Genomic DNA, 24033 nt, shown 5'->3' with positions numbered 1-24033 from the left:
TATACGAAGCATCTGCATTCTGTGGACGCACCCGGTAGCTCCTAGCTAGGCTTCTCGTAATGACAATGAACACCCCACAAATCGGAGCTTAGAGCTCCAACCCGTGTGGTTCACATATGCCGGGGACGGCGGGACCTTGCAATTTTCACCAGAATTTATGAGGATAACCAGCGCTAGCGTTTTTTTCTGATGTTTTCGCTAGGACTCGAACCGACCCTTTCAACGTCAAAGGCGAAAGGAATCAGGTCTCCCGAAGAGCACGACACTGGCAAGATGCTAAAGAAGAAAAAGAGCTACCCGCTTTCAAGTACTTTAGGAAAACCAAGCCAGCCCTCCCACAGTGGAAACTCCAGACAGTGTCCTGCGGAGGGAGAAAAAGTCGGAATAGGAATGAAGGAAGCGCGCACGGCCCCAGACTTCCAAAAGTAGGTCACAGACATATCGGAAGGGGAAGATGGTCGCTGAGAATGGTAAGCACAAAAGTGCATCCGGTAGGATTCCACTAGATCATCGGTCCCATGAGGAGGATGTGATTAAGGAGCGCTTTTTCCAACATGTGTGGAACTCTATACAAGCTCCAACCATACAAATGATGAGCTGCGAATTTAGAGGGGACATCTTTAAGCTGCGTTTTGTGTCGGTGGAATGTATTGACACCGTCAAAAAGTTCGTGTTACACGGATGGATCAAAGCTAGAGGACAGAATGGGCCAGGGTCTACATTAAGAACCCAGGGACTGAGCTCTGTTTTAGACTGCCTGACCATAATACGGTCCTGCAGGCGGAGTTCCGGGCTATCACGGAATACGTCAGGTGGTATGGTGTTAACGCGAGGGCGTCGGGTATGAACATCTTTACGGACAGTAAAAAAGTCATAAGGGCAATAACAACCAGGACGGTAAGATCGCGAACATTCTTGCAATGTAAGGAGATGAATGCCTTTTTTGAGGATGGAATAACTTGCAATGCATGGGTGACGGCCCATAGCGGAGCAACTGGTAATAAGAAAGCAAACGATTTGGCAGTAAAGGCCAGATAAACTTGGTTAACCCGAAGCCATTCGGGTGGACGCAGTCCGAGTTAAGGGCGTAGGCGACGAATGCCCATGTAATCCTGAGAAACAGAGAAATGGTCGGTAGGATGGCGAAAATCCTGTGGGGAAATCCAGATTGTGAGAAGGCGAGGCTTTTACTGAAAGGAAGTAAAGCTTTCGGTATCATAACGGAACACATAGGACTACATAGGATACTGGAATGCTCCATACAAAATAGTTGCAACGGCAGTCGCGGACAATCAGCGGTATCGAGCGGAGAGTCTCATTGAGAGGTCGGGCGGCACCGGCTCTTGCACAAATACTGAGTGCCTATGATACTCGATATGAAAAGGGGGTTATTGTCGCCTTTAAACAACCAATGGCCACCCTGTTTTCGTGGCGATCGGTCCTTTGGACCGGAACAAACTTGCTCATCTATAAGAGCTTGACGAGGATCGCCACCTCCACATGAAAATGTGGTTACAACAACAACAATCCGGTACGTACAACCGGTTACCATGGGATAGTCTAAGACAGGAATTCCATGCTATTCACAAATTGCAAATTTTACCCATGAGGGCAAACTTCTCACATATCAATGAGTGCAGTCCGATTCAAGTATAAGCTCAATTATAAGCGGCCTTCTTTTTATAGCCGAATCCGAACGGCGGGCCGCAGTGCGACACCTCTTTTTGAGAGAAGTTTTACATGGCATAGTACCTCACAAATGTTGCCAGTATTAGGAGGGGATAACCGCTGAAAATTTTTCTGATGGTCTCGCTAGGATTCGAACCCATGCCTTCAGCGTCATAGGCGCATGCTGATCCTGCGCTAAGGTGGCCTCTCCATTCCATGTCCCTATGCTGGTTGAAGTCTAGTATTTAGTCCCACCTAAGTGCCGGAGTCTCATTGTCCTCAACCTGTCTTTGAACACTCTTATAGTGCCCGATATCTGGAAGATGGGCATAACTCTGCCAATCTACTGTCCACTACTGAAGCCTAAGGGATTAATATAATCGGGAGTCGTACACATCAATCTCCCATCTCTCACCAGTGGTCAGGACGCTTGAAGGACTGCTCCTCCCAAGCCTCGTTGGGGAATTGCCGAGCATCAGCATGGCTTTCGATGACTGCATGGCACAACAACTACTTTGCATGCCATCACCGTACACATTTTCCGTGGCTTCAATAAGCCCAGGCCATGTGATAGGACATTCCTCGTGGCGCTGGACCTATGGAAGTCATTCGATACGGTCAGCAATGCCAAACTATTTGAGACATCGCCAACACATCCCTCCAACCAGACCTGAAACGCTGGGTCGCGAATTATCTGTGTGGTCGCTAGTCATTTGTGGAATTTAGGGAAAACAACTCGAAACACCGTAGAGTGAAAAGGGAGTTCCCCAAGGTGGGGTGATATCTTCGGCACTGTTTAACCTCTACCTATCCTCAATTCCACCCCTTCCAGATGGCATAGAGATTGCATGCAGACGATTGTAAGATCATGGCATCAGGCCCCCGGCCCATTGTTGATATATGCGATAGGTTAAATGACTACCTCCACGACCATGTCGCTTTTTTCGATGCAAGAAATCTGAAGATATCTGCCACCAAATCTTTATGGTTCACTACAAATAGGTGCGAGGTTAATAATGAGGTGAAGTCGATGGAGAAACGATTCCGACCATCAAGTGTCCCAAAATACTTGGCGTCACATTTGACAGCTCTTATACATTCTCCCCATATGCCACAGCAAATTGCAATAAAGTCAAAAGTAGAAACAAGGTCCTGAAGTCACTTGCTGGCAGCACTTGGGGTGCAGACAAAGAAACCTTGTTGAACACGTACGAAGCAATTGGCCGGTCTGTGGTAAGTTATGCAGCGCCAGTGTGGTCTCATTAGATTTGTGACACGTAGTGGAATAATATTCAGATATGTTAGAATGCTCCCCTCCAAACTGGGAGGCTGTCTCCTCAGTTCTCATGTGGACCACCTCCATCAGGAGACAAAGATCCTACCAGTGAGAAGAATGTCTCAGCAATACCTTTTGGGCTGTTATCGCAGAGACCATCCAAATCATCATCTTGTGGATAGATATCCACCACCCAGGAGCCTTTAGGTAGATCTACATGAGCTAGAGCGCTTCAGCGCTACAAGAGAAAACAAGCAGGTCCAGCAACATTCATGCAGACACGGTAGTAGATTCAGTAAATGGCTACCGGGTGAATTTATTCCTTAGAGAACGACCGCCTCCCATTGCACCTGAAGAAATTGACCTCCCCCCACAAACCAGAGTAGCTCTGGCTCAATTACGTTCCGGCAGATGTCGCTCCTACAGAGCACGGATTGATACCGACGTGCAAGATATATGTCCCGATTGTAAACAGGGACGCCACGAAATGTCACGTTAACTGCCCAGCCAGGCCCACTCGACTCAGACCCAGATCCCCATCTTAGGACGCACCCCATCTTAGTCGCAAGCAAAGCAACTTTGTTGACCGCGTAAAATTGGCCAGTCTGTGGTAATTTATACAGCGCCGATTTGGTCTCGTCAGCTATGTTTCACGCAAGAATAATATTCAGATCTGTCAGAATGCCACTCTTCGAACTGTCTCCTCAGTTCCTACGTGGATCATCTCCATCAAGAGAGAAAGATCCTTCCCGTGCGAAACCATAACTGCATGCTGTTCGAGCAATACCTACTGGAAAGTCATCATCCACTGGCCAGAAGCCTTAAGGTGGATCCACATGATCTAGACCGAGAGGTTCAGGACTACAAGAGAGAACTTCTAGATCAAGCGGCATATCAAGTGGGTCTAGACAACATTCATGCAGACGGACGGACAGACAGACGGCTGGTTGTGGTCCTTGAAGAACGTCTACCTCCCATTGCACCTGAAGAAATTGACCTCCCCCGGCAAACCAGAGTGATTCCGGCTCAATTGGGATCCGGCAGATGCAACCGCCTCAACTCCTACAGAGCAAGGATTGAAGACGAACTGCTGGATGTGTGTCCCAATTGTGACCAGGGACCACATGTCACCTGTTTAACTGCCCAGCTAGACCCACTCGACTCAGACCCAGATCCCTGTGGACGCACCCCATCTTAGTCGCGGAGTTCCTGGGTCTTGACACTCAACAGAATCAAGCAGACGAAAGATAGTACACAATAAACTGCTACAACAACAACAACAACCCACTCGACTCAAAACCAGTTCCCCTTTTGTGGAGTGCCACTTTAGTCGCAGAGTTCCCGGATCTGGATATACAACAGAATCAAGCAGAAGATATCATACCATAATCGAATAAGGAAATTATTTTCCTTTTTTAATTTTTTTTTACAAATCTTTGTTGTCCGACTTACCTTCAAATAAATAATGGCATCAGTGCCATAACCTTCACATGACAATAGCACAATATCACCATGGAAATAGCGAGCATACAAACGTGATATAGGCAGACCATACCCATAGCCAGCCAAAGGTACAGTGTGCAAATCCGATTTGGAGGGCTGGGGAGCCGTACTATACATATACTTAAACAATTGATCGGTTTGTGAGCGAGCAATGCCGCCACCTTGATCTGAGATCTGTAAAAGACAAAGCGATTTAAGAAAATTTCAAAACAATAGGGTGTCCCACATTAACTTACCTTTACACAAATATCTTCTTTGCCACGCACAATCACAACTTTAATGGGGGGCAATTTATCACATTCATCCTGATCATGATGTTCCACAACAGCACGCATAGAATTTTTGAAGAGCTCAAAGAGCATATGATACAGATGTGAGGGAACATACACTGTGCGTATGGGTAACGATTCACCGGGCATTCTATTGTGTTCTTCGATTTCCAATTCTGGACTAACCAAATAGTATTGGTCACATAGAAAACGGGCATTCTCGTAGGCATCATGCACAACATCGGAGAGTTTACAGGCAGGATCTAAGCAACCAACATGACGTCCTTGACTTTCTGCTGATTGACCAAATAGTATTGCTAAGGGTTGAGAGAGAGAGAGAGAGAGAGAGAGAGGGAAAGGTAGTGATATTGAACAGGCTTAAAGACTACCAGGGTTGTATTGGGTTGCCCAAAAAGTAATTGCGGATTTTTTAAAAGAAAGTAAATGTATTTTTAATGAAACTTAGAATGAACTTTAATCAAATATGCTTTTTTTACACTTTTTTTCTAAAGCAAGCTAAAAGTAACAGCTGATAACTGACAGAAGAAAGAATGCAATTACAGAGTCACAAGCCGTTGAAAAAATTTGTCAACGCCGACTATATGAAAAATCCGCAATTACTTTTTGGGCAACCCAATAGAAGAAATTTGTCTTGACATGAAAAGAGAGAAGTTCCCCTCTTTTCTTTAATTGGAAGTAAATACATTTGCATTGCTTTAAAATTTAGACTTGACTTCTTTAGCTCTTAAGTCATTTCTATTTTGTTTTGGTAGATAGAGTCAAAAGTGGCTAAAGTATATTTTCAAACAGAGACATAATTATCTCCAATGATAAAAATTTTAGTTGCATTGGTTTTTTATTTTGCACTCGGTCAACTTATTTAAAAACAAAATATGTATTAAAAGATACCATTATTCCATCGATCATCTAAAATTAAAAGTTTAATTAATTAATTATCTGAGTCACATTGAGAATGGTTGGTTTGATTAACTGATATAAGGCACAGGCTATATCGAATTGCATTTGGAAAGTACAAGTTAGGTGTTTCCGAACCTACAAATGGTCAAATTACTGTAGTGACATGTTTTTTGAGAACATTTTGCCGGTGGCCTTTGTGCGTATTTTAGTCATTAAAGCAGATGCTTTTCAGATCTATGCACTTTGCAACTAGGATAGTATACGTGGATTGTAATTTTATCCACTAGGCGACGGCTAAATCCGTCGGATCGCAGTTAAGTCAGGGCTACACAGGTTTAACGTGGAATGTAAACTTTTTCTGATGCTATGGAAGGCGGTTGTCAAATTGCAAATTGCAAATTCCACTAAAGAACAGGGACAAACTTCTCACATATCAATGAGTACAGTCCGATTCAAGTTTAAGCTCAATGATAAGGGGCCTCCTTTTTATAGGCGAGTCCGAACGGTGTGCCGCAGTGTGACACCTCTTTGGAGAGAAGTTTTACATGGCATAGTACCTCACAAATGTTGCCAGCAATAGAAGGGGAAAACCACCGCTGAAAATTTTTCTGATGGTCTCGCCAGGATCCGAACCCAGGCGTTCAGCGTCATAGGCGAACATGCTAACCTCTGCGCTACGGAGGCCTACGGAAGGCGGTTGTCCATCAATCGGTAACTGTCCACTGCAAGCGTATCGTTATAAGGGCTGTTCAAACCCACATGGCACGATGCTTGACCTAGAGCTGAGATGGACACGTGCACTTAGTTGAAAGCAGTAAACTTGTTTGTTGTGTTCTATCTTTCGTCTGCTTGATTCTGTTGAGTTGGCAGATTCAGGAACTCAGCGACTAAGATAGGGTGCGTTCTACTCTGTTCATTCTACCCCACTCGAAAACGGCCAACAAATCATGGGAGAGCGTCTCATTCATAATGCGCATTCTGTCCACAAGACTAGACAAAAAGACTGGGCCTATGGTCGAATGAATATGAATGACACAGACTACTGTCATCGGCAAATGAGTAAACTGGGTTCGTAAACTGGAAAATAAGACAAAGTGAAGGGCAAAGGACAGAGCCTTGTGACAAACCTGCGGTCAATGTATACACATCGGATGAGAACCCGTCTACAACAACTTGCATAGTCCGATCTCTGAGAAAGCTCGATATAAATCGAACGAAGTTATTACCGACTCCAAAAGCGAAAAGCTTCGATAAAAGTGCACCATGCCAGACCTTATCAAATGCCTTGGAGATATCCAGAGGCAAAACCTTACTCTCACCAAACTGGTGGATAGAGCTACTTCAACGTTGCGAGAGAAATGCCATTTGGTCTCCTGTAGAGCGAACACATATTCTCAATCGCTAAGAAGGCCATTGGACTCTAAGTATCTCACAAGATAATGGTTAACCATTCCCTCCATTCCATAACCTTGGAGAGCGAGGAGCATATCGCACTTGCCGGTAATTCGCAAGGTTTTTCACCCCACCTTCTTTGGGGATGGGCTGAACCTATGCAACCTTCCAACGCGCCGGGAAAACTACCGCTAGGTAAACAAGGTTGCATAGTGGACGAGCAAGCGTCAAAGAATACTTACAAAGGACGAGTGTTGATATACCGACCAGGCCCCGAATTTTTATTAACGTTGAGATCCGTACGGAACCTTTTAACTCCATGTGTTCGAAAGAATATCTAGGCATCGAAGAAGATACACTTTCAATCACGGGGAGTGGTTGATTGCTAAAAGGCGAGAAAGAATTTCCTGCAAACATTTCAGCCAGTAGATTAGCCTTATCAACCGAGTCAGTGAATACCTGGTCACCCTTAACAAGAGTTGGGACTGCCGATGGGTTGCCCTTTACTATTTTTACAAATGACCAAAGCCTTGCTTCCCCTCGAAGAAGCATTATCTTTAAGACGTAGACGTTGTTCGTAAAGAAACTTTTCGTATCTAATTTCTCTGGCACGCGAAGTTCTTGCCTGTTTGCGCAGCATTTCGGTATTGGCATTTTTGTTCAGACGCCAAATCCTAAATGTATCCTGTTTTCATCTGAAAGCATCTCTGCATGCCCGGTTAAACTAAATGTTATCCTTTGATTTAACCGATAAATTCTTAGTCGGAATGCACGATCTCATTCCTATTAATATTACTCCCTCCACCATTTCAGCAGCAGCATTTGCGAAACCGTTTAGAAAACCAAGTTTCCAAATAAAATGATGGAAAAATTCGTTAAGCTCAGCCCATCGTGGACTTTCGTATACAGAAGTTGATCGCTTCGGGGCTGGGGAAGAGGCGACGCGGAGAGCAGAGTACGAAAAAGATGCTGAAATGGTGAAGTGATCGAAATTACCAAGAGGTGCAAGGAGATTAACTTGATACTTCTGAGGGTGCGAAGTTAAGAATAGGTCAAGAGTGTTATGTTGGTACCCTTCGACACATGAACTTTGTGTCGGTTCATTCACTAGTTGCATCAGAGCATTCTGCGCGGCGAAAAGCTTGGCGTATGGACACTTCTTCTTCAGTTTTCCTTGCTAAACTCACTAACCTGTCTTAGCGATATTAGTAAAGATTCGAAGACTTTTAAAACTATTGTTGGTCTTAGGTGTTTTGGGGATGAAATTCTTTCATGCTTTTTGAATGCTTGCTGAACCGTTGCCAAATTAGAAAATTAACGTTTGGGATAGCCAGGCCAGCTTATATTCCCCATGTCTACTAAAGGTCTTTCTTCTTCTTATAAGCCAGAGAGGATCAATGGCTTAGGTAAATGAAAGGAATTCTCTTTTGCAAGACTCGAGCCAGGAAACTTCGTCAAAATGTTCCACACATCAGTCGGTTGGCGGCTAGTAAAACCCGGCGAAGATGCTTCCCCAGTTTACGTTTCAGTAGCAGAGAGTATGCTACGGCTCGAAATCACCACCACAGGCCAATGTAGTGGGACTTTTATGGAAAGAGCGGCCAAAAATACATAAAAGCCACATTCATTACCCGAATATTATCCGAACCGAATATGGTCCAAATCGGGCTATAGTTCTATATAGCTGGCATATAGACCGATCTGTCGATTTTTAGTTTTAAGCCCATAATTGTCGCATTTATTACCCGATTTCGATGAAATTTGGAACAGTTAATTGTAAGAATTTCGAACCAAATATGGACTTAATTGGACTATATTTCGATATAGCTGCCTACAGACGGATCTGCCACGACCATTTTCAGATTTTCATAGTAATTTGTTGATATTTTCAAAAAAAAATTCACTTTCACAAGGCCGAAACTGCCTGAAGGAGCTTTCCAATGCTTTTGCGATGTACTACAGAGTTCTTAACTATTGTCTTGGCTACCATTTTTGTCTTAATATTGGATCGAAGATCTCAATGGTTTGGCTGTTATAGGCCAAATTATCAAAAAAAACGTGACTGAGAAATTAAAATCTGGAGTCCGATTTTCACCGTAGACGTATATTTTGATCAATACTATCCTATAAATCAGAAACCCGAGGGGCCAATAAAGAATTTTTTTCTTCCATACTAATCGCCCCAAACTAGTATGTATGTAAATCCTTCTCTGAGGAGGACTGAGAAATCAAAGGCTGGAGACTCTATTTTCGCCGTAGACGTATAGTCTAATGGACTTTTTGCTCAGTACTGTCCTATAAGTCAGAAACGCAAGGGGCCCATAAAGAATTTTTTTCTTCCATACTAATCGCCCCAAACTAGTATGTATGTAAATCCTTCTCTGAGGATGGGAAAGTACGCATCGTTTGGGTGCCGGGCCATAACTGAGTTAGAGGAAATGAAAGAGCAGACGATTTGGCGGTGGAGGACAGAGGACTGCCGTCAATAAACTTGGTTAACCCGAAGCCTATTGGGTCGACGCAGTCCGAGTTAAGAGAGTGGGCGACGAATGCGCATGTAACATTGTAGAACAGCGAAACGGTCGGTAGAACGGTAAAAATCCTATGGGGGATCCAGATCGTGAGAAGACGAGGCTGTTACTGAAAGAAAGCAAGAAGGAGGTCAGTGTAGCTATTGGTGTCATAACGGGACACATAGGACTACGAGCTTACTTATGTAAAAACGGTGCGGCACGTGATATGCATGCGGGGAAGATGATGCGACGTTGGCGCATTTCCTTTGTTATTGCCCGGCTTTCGCGTCCAACAGATACCGGTACCATAATAGGTGGAGACACAATATCATACATGAACCAACTTAGGGGAATGGTATTGAAAACAATTAAGCATTTTGTAAGTAGCACGGAATTCCTAACTTAAAATTTTCTTTTTAGAGGTTACTTTATAGTTTTTAAAATGCACAACAAGTCGATTACTGGCTTAGGTGTATGTCTATAGTGGCATGGGACAGATTAATATCTGCACGCTCTTTAACCTAACCTAACCAATGTATATAAAAAAATTTAAAACTGACCAAAAACATACAGGCATTTCTAGTATTTTGGTTATAACTTCAAATGTTGCAAACATTTTTAGCTAAAATTTTGCATGAAGCTTCTTAAGACCACCATCGTCATTGGTGTAAAATTTCTATGGGGAATTCAAGAGGGAACACAACTAAAAACCTTCGTAAAGCTCAATTAAACTGGCGAGATAACATTACAAAGCATACAAATAAAAAACACGAATTTTGAATAACCTATACAACAACATAACATACACAGCAGTACATAAAACTCAAGTTAATACCTTTCATTTTTCATTTCATTAACCAAATATGCCATATAAAGCCAATAAGGCCCATAAAATAATTACATACAAACATTTCAGTAACCTGAGTATAACAGATAATTAAATTCATTTCTTAACATAATGAGGTACTTTATTATATTATTTACCTAATATTTGGCTCCCCAGCCATAAAAAATAAAGAATATAAAAGAAATCCAAATGGAAGAGAGCGATAAATAGAAAGTGGTCCAACAAAGTTCACGAGAATTAAAAATAGTGCAGCTTTGAAAATCCGAAGTAAGAATAGAACAAGGAGAAAAAAATTAACCATCGGCAAAAAAGTTATAATAATCAAGAAGTTTTAAACGGAAAACGTTGTTGGAATGGGAAAAGATGCGTAATTCATGAGGCAGTCGGTTCCAGCATCTTGCTACTCTAACAGCATATGATCTCGCATGTATGTTCCTTCTAATTCTGGGAATAAATAATTGCGGGTTTCTAGTAGACCGAGAGAATACAAAAATCCTCCTTAGAGGAACAGGTCTAATATTAGCAAAAGCGTTATGAAAAAGTAGTAAATTCCTACACTCGACAAACCTTTTAAATGAGCAATTAAGAAAACCTTTTACGAAGCAAGATATACGATCTCGTCTTCGGACATTGTAGGCAAACCGCACAAAGGAATTTACAATTCGCCTCAATTTTGTAAAGTTAGCCTGAATAGTACCTGAAAAAAACTCCAAACCGTAAAGTATCTGAGACATTAACAGAGAATAAGCCAGAAGCTTTTTCACCTTGAAAGGTAGGTAAACAATCGAAGAATACATACAAGACCAATCTTGCCTTCGTAAAACCTTCCCTGACAAGTCATCAATATGGTACCTAAAAGATAACTCAGTGTCAACAATAACACCCAGACATCTATGTCGGTCGACAAACTCAATTTCAGAATTTCCAACAAAAATGTTAAGAGATGTGGTAGTATATCTTCCAAACATTAGAGCCTTGGATTTAGTGGGATTAATCCTTAAAGCATTGACAGAAGCCCAGTTAACAACCCTGCCCAAACCCCAATTTATTGGGTTGCCCAAAAAGTAATTGCGGATTTTTCATATAGTCGGCGTTGACAAATTTTTCACAGCTTGTGACTCTGTAATTGCATTCTTTCTTCTGTCAGTTATCAGCTGTTACTTTTAGCTTGCTTTAGAAAAAAAAGTGTAAAAAAAAAGTATATTTGATGAAAATTCATTCTAAATTTTATTAAAAATGCATTTACTTTCTTTTAAAAAATCCGCAATTACTTTTTGGGCAACCCAATATATCATTCTCAAGAATATCAGGTGTTGTAGAACTGCCATTAAATAGCAAGAAAATGTCATCAGCAAACATAAACGCCTCACAACTCCTACAAGAAGTAAAACGATGCAAATCATTCACGTAAAGTATAAATAAAAGTGGACCCAAGATGGAACCTTGTGGTACACCAGAATGAAGAGAAAGCATGCTTGAGTTTGCACCGTTCAGAACCACATACTGAGATCTGTTACTTAAGTAAGAAAGTATCAGTTTGCAGGCAGATGTAGAAAAATTGAAAAAATCACGCAATTTAGTAAGTAATCGAACAAAATTAATAGAATTGAAGGCTTGTGACAAGTCAAGAGAAACCATCACACTGCGTTTTCCGTTATTGGCATTCACTCGGATGGAATCAGTTAGCTTAAGCAGCAAATGAGTGGTGCTGAGTCCTTGGCGAAAGGCATATTGCAAATCGTGTATTCGAAGCTGCGATGATTGTAATATTTGATTCTTCATTATGTGTTCAACAATCTTAGACATTGCAGGAAGTATGGAGATAGGCCGTAAATTATCAACCCTTCTAACATGCTTCGCTTTGGGTATCCATTATAAATTTTCAGTATCACACGTATGAAACCAACAAATTCTACCTTCTGTCTTTTGGTGCTATTCTTCAAGAGTACCGTTAGAATAAGTCAATCACAGGTATACTATTGAGATGCTTAACCTCTTAACAGTTAATGTATGCATATACGGTACCAAATGTTAGACTTTTAGTTTTAGAATTTTGATCAATGGCAGCAACCACCGTGCAGCTGTAGTTTACCCAAGAAAAATCTGCGCTTCACGGTAATGCATACAGTATGAACACAAAAATGTAAGTGCTTCCAATTTTATGAATATGTTTTGCTGTTTTTTTGTACATGCATGTTTTCTACACAAAATATATTTAATTAAAAATATGTATTTATTGAAATAATTTATAAAAAAGAATAAATTGGCCTAAATATGAAACTAACTGTAGGCAGATTAACTGTAATCTACACCGATTAAATGAAGCTTTTATAGCTGTCGGTTTAATTGCCAACAGGAAATAAAAATGGCAACAAAAAGTAAGCCCTGATAAAGTTGTGTAGCCATCTCCGGTGCTTTGGCAATAAAATTACTCAAATTGGTTTCATTAAATGAGAAAAAATTGATACGAATACATCTAATATCATCAACTTGACACTATAATTTAATGCTATAATATTATTGGGTTGCCCAAAAAATAATTGCGGATTTTTTAAAAGAAAGTAAATGCATTTTTAATAAAACTTAGAATGAACTTTAATCAAATATGCTTTTTTTACACTTTTTTTCTAAAGCAAGCTAAAATTAACAGCTGATAACTGGTAGAAGAAAGAATGCAATTACAGAGTCACAAGCTGTGAAAAAATTTGTCAACGCCGACTATATGAAAAATCCGCAATTACTTTTTCGGCAACCCTATATTACATTTATTGCATACCCATATTGGCTAGTAGAAGATAGCCAAACACATATTATGGCTAATATTTGCAAATGTTATCAATATTTTCAAAAGAAAGCCACTCTAATAATCATTTTCACAGATAGCTGTGAGAATTTTTCAATTCGCTCCACATTAGCATGCTTTAAGTGGAAGAAAATGCATCGATGTTTTTCTTTTTATTTTCATTTTTCACTTACTGTGCTGATTGATTAACATGCGTATGCTAATACGTGACATATAAAGGCGATCCAGAAAATATTGTACTGAGGTTTCCATCGATGAGTCCACATTGCCATTTTCGATAGCCTTCATTTCAAGGACACCCTGAGCCATGGTTTGAACCACATCACTATGACGATTTCGTATGTGCTCCAAGGCACTGCAGAATCTAGAAAAAGGAACATGAGAAAATAGTTTTGAAATTAGTAAATTATTATTTTTTATACCCTGCACCATAGGATGGGGATATACTGATTTCGTCATTCTGTTTGTAACACATTGAAATATGAGTCTAAGACCCTATAAAATACATATATATTCTTGATCGTCATGACATTTTAAGTCGATCTAGTAATGTCCGTCCGTCTGTCCGTCGAAAGCACACTAACTTTGGAAGAAGTAGAGCAAGGCGCTTGAAATTTTGCACAAATACTTTTTATCAGTGTAGGTCGGTTGGGATTGTAAATGGGCCAAATCGTTTGTTTGATATAGCTGCCATTTAAAACGATCTTGGGTCTTGACTTCTTGAGCCTCTAGAGGGCGTAATTCTCATCCGATTTGACTGAAATTTTGCATGAGGTGCTTTGATATGACTCCCAATAACTGTGTTCTGTATGGTCTAAATCAGTCCATAACCTAATATAGCTGCCATATAAACCGATCTTGGGTCTTGACTTCTTCAGCCACTAGAGGGCGCAATTCTTAATCGATTTCGCCGTAATTTTGCACATGGTGTTTTAGTATCACTTCCAACAACTGTGCTAAGTATGGTTTAAATCGGTTCATAACCTGATATAGCTGCCATATGAACCGATCTAGGGCCATGACTTCTTAAGCCTCTAGAGGGCGCAATTATCGTCCGATTTGACTGAAATTTCGCACGTGATGTATTGGTATCACTTCCAACAAATGTGTTCGAAATCGGCCTACAGCCTGGTGTAGCTGCCATATAAACCGATTTTGGATCTTGACTTATAGAGCTGCTAGAGGGCCCAATTCTTATCCGAATGCGGTGAAATTTTCCATGAGGTGTTTTGTTATGACTTCCAACAACTGTGCTAAGTATGATTCAAATCGGTACCTAACCTGATATAGCTGACATATAAACCGATCTTGGATCTTGACTTCTTAGGCCGCTAGAGGGCTCAATTCTCATCCAATTTGGTAATTTTGTACAACGGCTTCTCCCATAACCTTTAATATACCTGTCCAATATGGTGTGAATCGATCGATAGCTTGATACAACTCCCATATAAACCGATCTCCCGATTTTGCTTCTTGAGCCCCTACAAGGCGCAATTCTTTTCCGAAGGGATTGAAATGTCACACAATGACTTCTACAATGTTCAGCATTCAAGACTATAACTTGATATAAATAGATCCAATAGCATAATAGTTCTTATTCATTATTCTTTGTTTGCCTAAAAAGAGACATCGCGCAAAGAACTCGACAAATGCTATCCATGGTGGAGGGTATATAAGATTCAGTCCCGGGGAACTTAGCACGCTTTTACTTGTTTTGAGTTGACCAACACTATGGTGTTTATACCCTACACCACTACTGTGATAAAATTTGTGCACTTGTTTGCAACGCTAAGAAGGAGACGAGGACCCATTGCTAAGTATACCGAACGGCTTAGAATTACTTCCTGATTCGATATATGATGATATATTCATCCGATATGGCCTATTAAGGCTTTAGAAGTCACAATTTTGGCCCGATCTTTACAAAATTTTGCATGAGGTGTTTTGTTTAACGATGAAATATGTGTGCAAAATTTCATAAAAATCGGTTTAGATTTAGATATAGCTCCCATATATATCTTTCATCCGATATGCCCTTTTAAAGCCGTAGGAGCCGCAATTTTGGTGCGATCTCTACCAAATTTGGAATAAATTGTTTCGTGTGACGTTCCAATATGTGTAAAAAATTTCATATAAATCGCTTCAGATTTAGATATAGCTCCCATATATATCTTTCATCCGATATGCCCTTTTAAAGCTGTAGGAGCCGCAATTTTGGTGCGATCTCTACCAAATTTAGCATGAATTATTTCGTGTGACGTTCCAATATGTGTACAAAATTTCATATAAATCGCTTCAGATTTAGATATAGCTTCCATGTATAACTTTCGTCCGATTTGACCTATTAAGGCTGTAGGAGCCACAATTTTGGTCCGATCTTTACAAAATTTGGCACAAAGTGTTTCTTTTGACGTCCCAATATGTGTGCAAAATTTCATTGAAATCGGTTCAGATTTAGATATATCTCCCATATATATCTTTCATCCAATGTGCCCTTTTAAAGCTGTAGGTGCCACAATTTTGGTCCGATCCGTACTAAATTTGGCACAAAGTGTTTCTTTTGACGTTCTAATATGTGTGCAAAATTTCATTGAAATCGGTTCAGATTTTCACATAGCTCCACTATATATCTTTCATCCGATATGCCCTTTTAAAACTGTAGGAGCTGCAATTTTGGTGCGATCTCTACCAAATGTGGCATGAAATGTTTCATGTGACGTCCTAATATGTGTGCAAAATTTCATATAAATCGCTTCAGATTTAGATATAGCTCCCATATATATCTTTCATCCGATATGCCCTTTTAAAGCTGTAAGAGCCGCAATTTTGGTGCGACCTGTACCAAATATGCCATGAAATGTTTCGTGTGACGTCCCAATATGTGTGCAAGATTTCATATAAATCGGTTCAGATTTACATATAGATCCCATATATACCCGTCTTCCGATTCGACCTATTAAGGTCTGATGGTCTGATCTTTACAAAATTTGGCACAAAGTGCTTTTTGTGACGTCCCAATATGTGTGCAAAATTTCATCATAATCGGATCAGATTTATATATAGCTTCCATGTATATCTTTCATCCGATATGACCTTTTAAGGCTGTAGAAGCCACAATTTTGGTTTCATCCTTACAAAATTTGCCATGGAGCGTTTTATTCAACGTTCTCATATGTGTACAAAGTTCCATAAAAATCTATCCAGATTTAGATATAGCTCCCACATATATTTTTCATCCGATATGACCTTTTAAGGCTGTAGAAGCCACAATTTTGATCCGATCTTTACAAAGTTTGGCATGGGCCGTTTTATTTAATGCCCTCATATGTGTGTAAAGTTTCATAAAAATCGGTCCAGATTTAGATGTAGCTCCCATATATATTTTTCATCCGATATGGCCTTTTAAGGCTATAGAAGCCACAATTTTGATCCTATCTTTACAAAATTTGGCATGGGCCGTTTTATTAAACGTTCTCATATGTGTGCAAAGTTCCATAAAAATCTATCCAGATTTAGATATATCTCCCATATATATTTTTTCATCCGATATGACCTTTTAAGGCTATACAAGCCACATTTTTTAGTCCGATCTCTACAAAATTTTTCATGAGATGTTTAATTGACATCCCAATGCGTGTGCAAATTTTCATCAAACTCAATTTAAATAAAACTTCCATATATATCTTTTAAGCGTTTCGACTCTTAAGGCTGTAGAAGCCACAATTTTCGTACCATCGTAAGAAAATTGTATAAGGTTCTATTCGATATTTCAATAGGTATGCAAAATTAAAGTCTGACTAAATTTAGATGTAAGTGCTATCTATTAAAAGTATAGTCGGCTCGGCCCGACTTTTGCCTTTCCTTACTGGTTTTTATTATATTTTTGATTAACTTACGATTTTAGATTATCATGCGTGGGATCAGCCTTTTCATATTCCAAGACTTCTTCGAAACTCTTCACATACCATGAGTTGACTTGATTCACTGAATGTGTGTGCAATAGGTTATCGGGCAACAGAGCAATCTCCTTCATGATATTGGCCAAACGCACTGGAAGTTCCTTGCGCAGAAAAATATAAGATTTCTTTTCGCAGGCATTTTGACCTGAAACAAAAGGGGAACAATCAAATAACAAGGCGACAAAAAGAAAACACAAATCAGACACTTTTTGATGAATGACATAAATAATCAATTAAGAAGTGCTCTTCAAATAAGTCTAATCGGATTTATAGAAATTATCAATAATAATATATAAAATTTATAGTATTTCCATTTCTCAATTGTTTTGTTTACAATACATCATTCTATTTTATACATATAAAAAAAAAAACATATAGTCTGGCGATTAGGGACCGTGTGCCATTTGGAATACAAAAATACATACATTTCTTATTGCGGCGGACTTATTTGTTATCAGCACACAATAAATATTCATATATATATATATGTATATGAATATTAGACATATATATATTGGGTAGCCCAAAAAGTAATTGCGGATTTTTTAAAAGAAAGTAAATAATGCATTTTTAGTAAAAGTTAGAATGAACTTTAATCAAAAATACTTTTTTTACACTTTTTTTCTAAAGCAAGCTTAAAGTAACAGCTGATAACTGACAGAAGAAAGAATGCAACTACAGAGTCACAAGCTGTGAAAAAATTTGTCAACGCCGACTATATGAAAAATCCGCAATTACTTTTTGGGCAACCCAATATATAGTTGTGGGGTATGTACAAATAGGTGCTGCTATCCCCATTAACATTCTAGGCCACAATGTCCCAACGATGATGATAATATCACCGGAGCATATTAATATCTAATCATTTTGACAACAAATAAACTCACAACAATATAACCCAAAATGGGTTTTCGTTATTTTCTTGTTTTGTTTATTTTTGCAAAATGGTGTTAACTTGATAGCTCTCTCCTAAAATGTTTTATTGCAGCAAATATGAATTTGTTTTGGTGGCGGTAAACAGTAGTATTAAATATGTATAAACCATTTCTTTATTGTGGAAATTATATGCCTGTTTTTCACTTTGTTGATTATTTTTATTATGAACTTGAATACTTAAACAAAAAAGTTCAAAAAAAATATTTATCTTCATGCCTCAATTGTCATAAGAAATAGGGGGAGCAATAATGGACAATATCCATAAAAATATTAACTTTTTTTAATTAACAATTTGGAAAAAATCAATAAACAGTTTTTTTTATCGATATTTGTTTAATGAATAAACATGACAAAGAAACAAATTTTAAGTATTTATTTATCAAATTTTCCAAAAACAAGTAAAACCGTTCATAAGATAGGGTTTAGGGCCAAATTTCAGACAGAATCAGGTGAAAATTGAGGCTTCTAAGAGCTCAAGAAGTCATATCCGGGGATCGCTTTATATGGGGGCTATATCTGTTTATAAACTGATTCAGATAATACTTTAATTGGATGTTGGAAGTCATAACACAAGTCTTTGTTCCAAATTTCAGCCAAATCAGATGAAAATTGAGGGTTCTTAGGGCTTAAGAAGTCTAATCCGGGGATCGGCCTATATGGGGACTATATCTACTTATATACCGATTCGGATCATACTTGGTATCGATGTTGGAAGTCATAACATAAGTCTTTGTTCCAAATTTCAGCCAAATCGGATGAAAATTGAGGGTTCTAAGGGCTTAAGAAGTCTAATCCGGGGATCGGTCTATATGGGGGCTATATCTGCTTATATACCGATTCGGATCATACTTGGCATGGATATTGAAAATCATAACTCAAGTTCATGATCCAAATTTCAGCCAAATCGGATGACAATTGAGGCTTCTAAGGCTCAAGAAGTCTAAACCGGGGATCGGTTCATATGAGTTATATCTGTTTATAGACCGATTCGGATCATACTTGGCATGAATGTTGGATGTCAAAAATTAGGTTTTTGTTCTGAATTTCAGCCAAATCGGATGACAATTGAGGCATCTTAGGCTCAAGTAGTATAATCCAGGGATCGGTTCATATGGGGGCTATATCTGTTTGTAGACCGATTCGAATCATACTTGGCATGGACGTTGAAAGTCATACCACAAATCTTTGTTCCAAATTTCAGCCAAATCGGATGACAATTGAGGCTTCTAAGGCTCAAGAAGTCTAATACATGGATCGGTTCATATGAGGGCTATATCTGTTTATTGACTGATTCGGATCATACTTAGCATGGATGTTGAAAGTCATAACTCATGTTCTTGTTCCGAATTTCAGCCAAATCGGATGACAATTGAGTCTTCTAAGGCTCAAGTAGTCTAATCCAGGGATCGGTTCATATGGGGGCTATAACAGTTTATAGACCGATTCAGATCATATTTAACATGGATGTTAAAAGTCATACCACAAATCTTTGTTCCAAATTTCATGCAAATTGAGGCTTCTATGGGCTCAAGAAGTCAAATCCGGGTATCGGGTTATATGGGTGCTACATCGTTTCGTAGACTAATTCGGATCATACTTGCCATGGATGTTGGTCAAAAGTCAAAAACTAAGTTCTTGTTCCAATTTCAGCCAAATCGGATGACAATTGAGGCTTCTAAATGCTCAAAAAGTCTAATCCAGGGATCTGTTCATATGGGGGCTATAACTGTTTATAGACCGATTCAGATCATACTTGGTATGGATATTGAAAATCATAACTCAAGTTCATGATCCAAATTTCAACCAAATCGGATGACAATTGAGGCTTCTTAGGCTCAAGAAGTATAATCCAGGGATCGGTTCATATGGGGGCTATATCTGTTTATTGACTGTGTTGAGCTGAATCTAAAACGCACTTCTCTGATGCTAGATTTATACTGACCATTTATTTTCAAATTTCCTATCACTACAATAAATGAAAATCTTAAAACTAAACTAGAACGAGATACCAACGCAGTGATATCTCCGTTTCTCCTTATCTGATATTTTACGATCCTAAGTAAACACACACATGCATTTCTTAGACTCATTATCTATTCCCTTTTTAAAAGTACACATGCAGGGTTTATACGGCTGTGCGTATTGGTTTTATGAGATAGGCGATCGTACAAATAGACCCTATACCGCACACAGACTCTATAAGATAACAACGCGTGGGCTATGAAATGCTAATGCGTTATCTCTCATGTTCAAAATAAATGTATTTTGAACATTCTGCCGGGCGCGTAAGTCTACATAGTGGACTGACTGTATTTTTGTCTAATTATATCTTTGATTTGTCGTTCGATAATTTGTAATAGTGGACTGTAATATTAGATATATTATTTTACATAAGTTCTAAAGATCTAAAAATTTAAAGCTGATACATTTTGCCTTTGAATAAACTTCTTAATAAAACATATCGCTAATATTATTATTATGAGAATAACTAAAATAAGAGCAGCATGACCACTCATATGATGAAACTGCAAGCCCCTTAGATCGACATTTGTTTTCTGGACATCTCTAAGTTTTTGTACCTCACTTGGCCATTCTATCTTCTGATGACCTTTAACGATGTATTTCTCCGCCTTTAACAACTCCTCTCTCGTTAGATATGACGGGAAGGATCGGGTTCCCTTCAGTTTTTCAACAAACCGCAAGATGTAAGAGTAAACTCTTAGAAGTCTTCCATATGATGAATACCTTTCTATCAAATCGTTCAATAAGGTAGGTGCTTCCTTGGAAGCCGTGGAAGCGCATGTCTTCAATTCTGGAGGGGTTAGAGACCATTCCGCCTCCGGCAACAGCAGCCACTGGGGACCTTCCCACCATAGCTTTGAGTCTACAAGTTTATCTGGGGACACGCCTCTTGACCCCAAGTCTGCTGGATTCTCTTTTGACTTTACATACCGCCACTGCGCCTGAGATACCAAATTTTTTATGCCGGTTACTCGTGACCTTATAAATTTATCTTTGCTCTTGTTATTTTCAATCCAAGCAAGTGTAATTGTGGAGTCACTCCAGGCATAAACTTCCGATTCGGCTTTGACCACACTAATTATTCTATTTAGCAGCCTGGCCAATAGGAAGGCTGCACACAGCTCTAATTTCGGAAGCGTCTTTTTGTTTTTAATCGGGTTTACTTTGCTTTTTGCAGCCATCAAGGAAACTCCTTTATCGGTTTTAATATAAACCACTGCTGCATAGGCCTTCTCTGATGCATCCGCAAATCCCAAAATTTTAATTTTACTTTCGGATGAAGAGTTTAGCCATCTAGGTATCTTAACGTCTTGTAGAGACGAAATACGTGTCACGAATTCTTTCCAGCTGATCTCCAAATCTCCATCGATTTTCTGGTCCCATTGCATCTCTAGCAACCATAAACTCTGAATAAACAACTTCGCCGTTATTATGACTGGTGTCAGCAACCCAAGCGGATCAAATATTTTTGCTAGATATGATAAAGCCAGCCTCTTTGTTGTACTCTCCGCTGGGTATTCCGATATTTTAAATCGAAATTCGTCTTCCTTCGGTTTCCACTGAAGTCCCAGGGTTTTTACATTAGTGGTTTCATTGATGTTTATTATTTCGTTCTCCTTGTCTTCTTTCGATGATTTCACAATGTGTTCATTGTTTGAACACCATTTTCTGAGATGGAATCCATAACCCTCTAAGTGCCTTGATATTTTGAATCGAAGCTGGAGACACTCTTCTATTGTGTCTGCCCCCGTAAGAAGATCATCCATATAAAAATCTTCTTCAATTATTTGCTTCACCTTCGTATCCGCGCATTCTTTCGCAATCTGCATTAAGGTTCTTACGGCCAAGAACGGGGCACTTGCTGTTCCGAATGTCACTGTTGTCAGCTGATATTCTTTGATTTCCTCATTCCTATCTTTCCGCCACAGAACATGTTGATACCGCTGGCTCTCCTCATCCACCATTATTTGGCGGTACATTTTTTCAACATCTGAAGAAATCACGAACCTTTTTAAACGAAAGTTGAGTAGTATGTCGAAGACGTCTCTCTGCAACCGTGGCCCGACATGCATTATGTCGTTCAGACTTCTTCCATTATTTGTACTCGCGGAACCGTCGAAAACCACTCTGACTTTCGTAGTCAGACTGTCCTCTCGAACAACCGCTTGATGTGGTAAATAATATTTACCGCTATGAATCTGTTTCACTGGCTTCATGTGCCCCAGTGCAATATATTCCTCCATAATTCTTGAGTATTCATGCTTCATAGCATTATCCTTGATGAGCTTTTTCTCCAGGCTAATGAGTCTGGCTGCTGCCTGTTTATACGATGTTCCCAGCTCTTTATCTTCTTTGAAGGGGATTTGAACTATAAACCGCCCTTCTTCATTTCTTTTCGTTGTAGCAGCATAATTATCCAAACATTTTTCGTCATCGTTTGTAACCATGTCCATATCCAACTCTTCAGTTTCCCAAAATCTTTCAATCTCTGTAGTGACATTGACACCTTTTTTCGCTACTGGGACTCGAATCGTTAATGGGCCGGACAACATTAATCCCAGCTTGGTATGTTGCCCCAACATTCCATGCTTCTTATGTATTCCGTTCTTTAGTATGTCCACATACACATCTCCGCCAAGCACCATATCTATCCTCTCGTTCTTGTAGTAGTTTGGATCAGCCAATTGAAAGTTTTTCCATACACCCTGGTTGTGTACTAACGAAGAATCCAAATGGACGGAAGCTAACGCTGGTAAAATAAGAGCTTCGACATCGAGTGAATAGTTGCTGGGAAATCTCGGATGGATCCTAACTTTTACTTTTGATTTTGCAACTCCCACCAAATTGTCACCTAGTCCATGCAATTCCATATTGGCCTTTTCTCGAGGGATTTGAAGTATCTGTGCTGCTTCTTCCCTTAAAAACGTTGACTGTGATCCTTGGTCCACCAAAGCTTTCAAGGTAACCATCTCTCCATGTATATTCTTGACCTGCACCTGAGCCGTTGCCAGTAGGACACTCCTTGTCCCGTTAGCAACACATGTAGTGGATGTCTTAGTTAGATGGAGTACCGAATGATGTTTAAACCCACAGGTTCCACATTTGATGGTACTATCGCATCTTGCATTCTGATTGTGGTTCAAGCATCTATGGCATATATTTTTTGTTTTAACCCATGATACTCGTTCCGCCACTGGCAATCTCAACAGACTTCGACATTCTTCCGTTAAGTGTCCTTGTTTTCTACAGTATAGACACGCACTTTTATCCGTATAGAGTGTCGTACTTTTCATAGGCTGCTGTTGCCGATGATTGTAATTGCTGCTGTACTTCTTTGTACCTGCTGCCTCCAAATTTTGATATCGTTCCTCCAAGAACTCCAAAACATCTTTAAGCTCCTGAATTTCTTTCGATTTCTTTGTATGCTGCTCGTATAATAATAAACCTTCTTTGTCTAGCTTACGGATGATTACACGCGCCATTACAGCATCCTCGATGTTGCATTTCATTGCTTTTAACCCTTGGACGCATTCAATTGTTGTATCAAGTAATCCTTTTACTTGTTTAGCGTTCTCACTACACACATGGGGTTGACCTAACAATCGGTCTAGTATCGTTTGAAACAAAATTCTTTTATTTCCAAAGCGTTGATTTAGTATCTCCCACGCTGGCTGGTAATTGCTTCCATCTGCCGGTAAATGTTTAATTACTTTTGACGCTTCTCCTTTAATATGAGCTTTCAGATAAAACATTTTCTCAACGTCCGATAAGCTCTCGGCATCATGTACGAGCTTCTTGTATAAATCATGGAAAGATGGCCATTCTTCCACGTTACCGTAGAAGTCCGGTATTTTTATCTCCGCTAGTTTTATAGGACATCTCTCCTCCTTACATTTGTCCAATCTTAAGATCAGCGTTGTTTTACTT

The 24033-nt window shown here is 39.5% G+C and overlaps 1 protein-coding gene across 3 annotated transcripts in view; it reads right to left on the bottom strand.

The window, feature by feature from the left end:
• Positions 1-24033, bottom strand: part of LOC106090019 (pyruvate dehydrogenase (acetyl-transferring) kinase, mitochondrial) — a 78026-nt gene that overhangs the window by 9901 nt on the left and 44092 nt on the right. For all 3 annotated transcript variants that reach the window (XM_059368493.1, XM_059368491.1, XM_059368492.1), the window contains exons 2-5: positions 17086-17293; positions 13363-13553; positions 4684-5033; positions 4397-4621 (exon numbers count right to left, since the gene is read on the bottom strand). In XM_059368493.1, coding sequence (XP_059224476.1) covers positions 4397-4621; positions 4684-5033; positions 13363-13553; positions 17086-17293 — 974 coding nt within the window. The remainder of the gene's footprint in view (positions 1-4396; positions 4622-4683; positions 5034-13362; positions 13554-17085; positions 17294-24033) is intronic.

Source organism: Stomoxys calcitrans, chromosome 5, assembly GCF_963082655.1.
Source record: "Stomoxys calcitrans chromosome 5, idStoCalc2.1, whole genome shotgun sequence".
Taxonomy (NCBI): domain Eukaryota; kingdom Metazoa; phylum Arthropoda; class Insecta; order Diptera; family Muscidae; genus Stomoxys; species Stomoxys calcitrans.
This window is presented reverse-complemented; position numbering and strand designations above follow the sequence as displayed.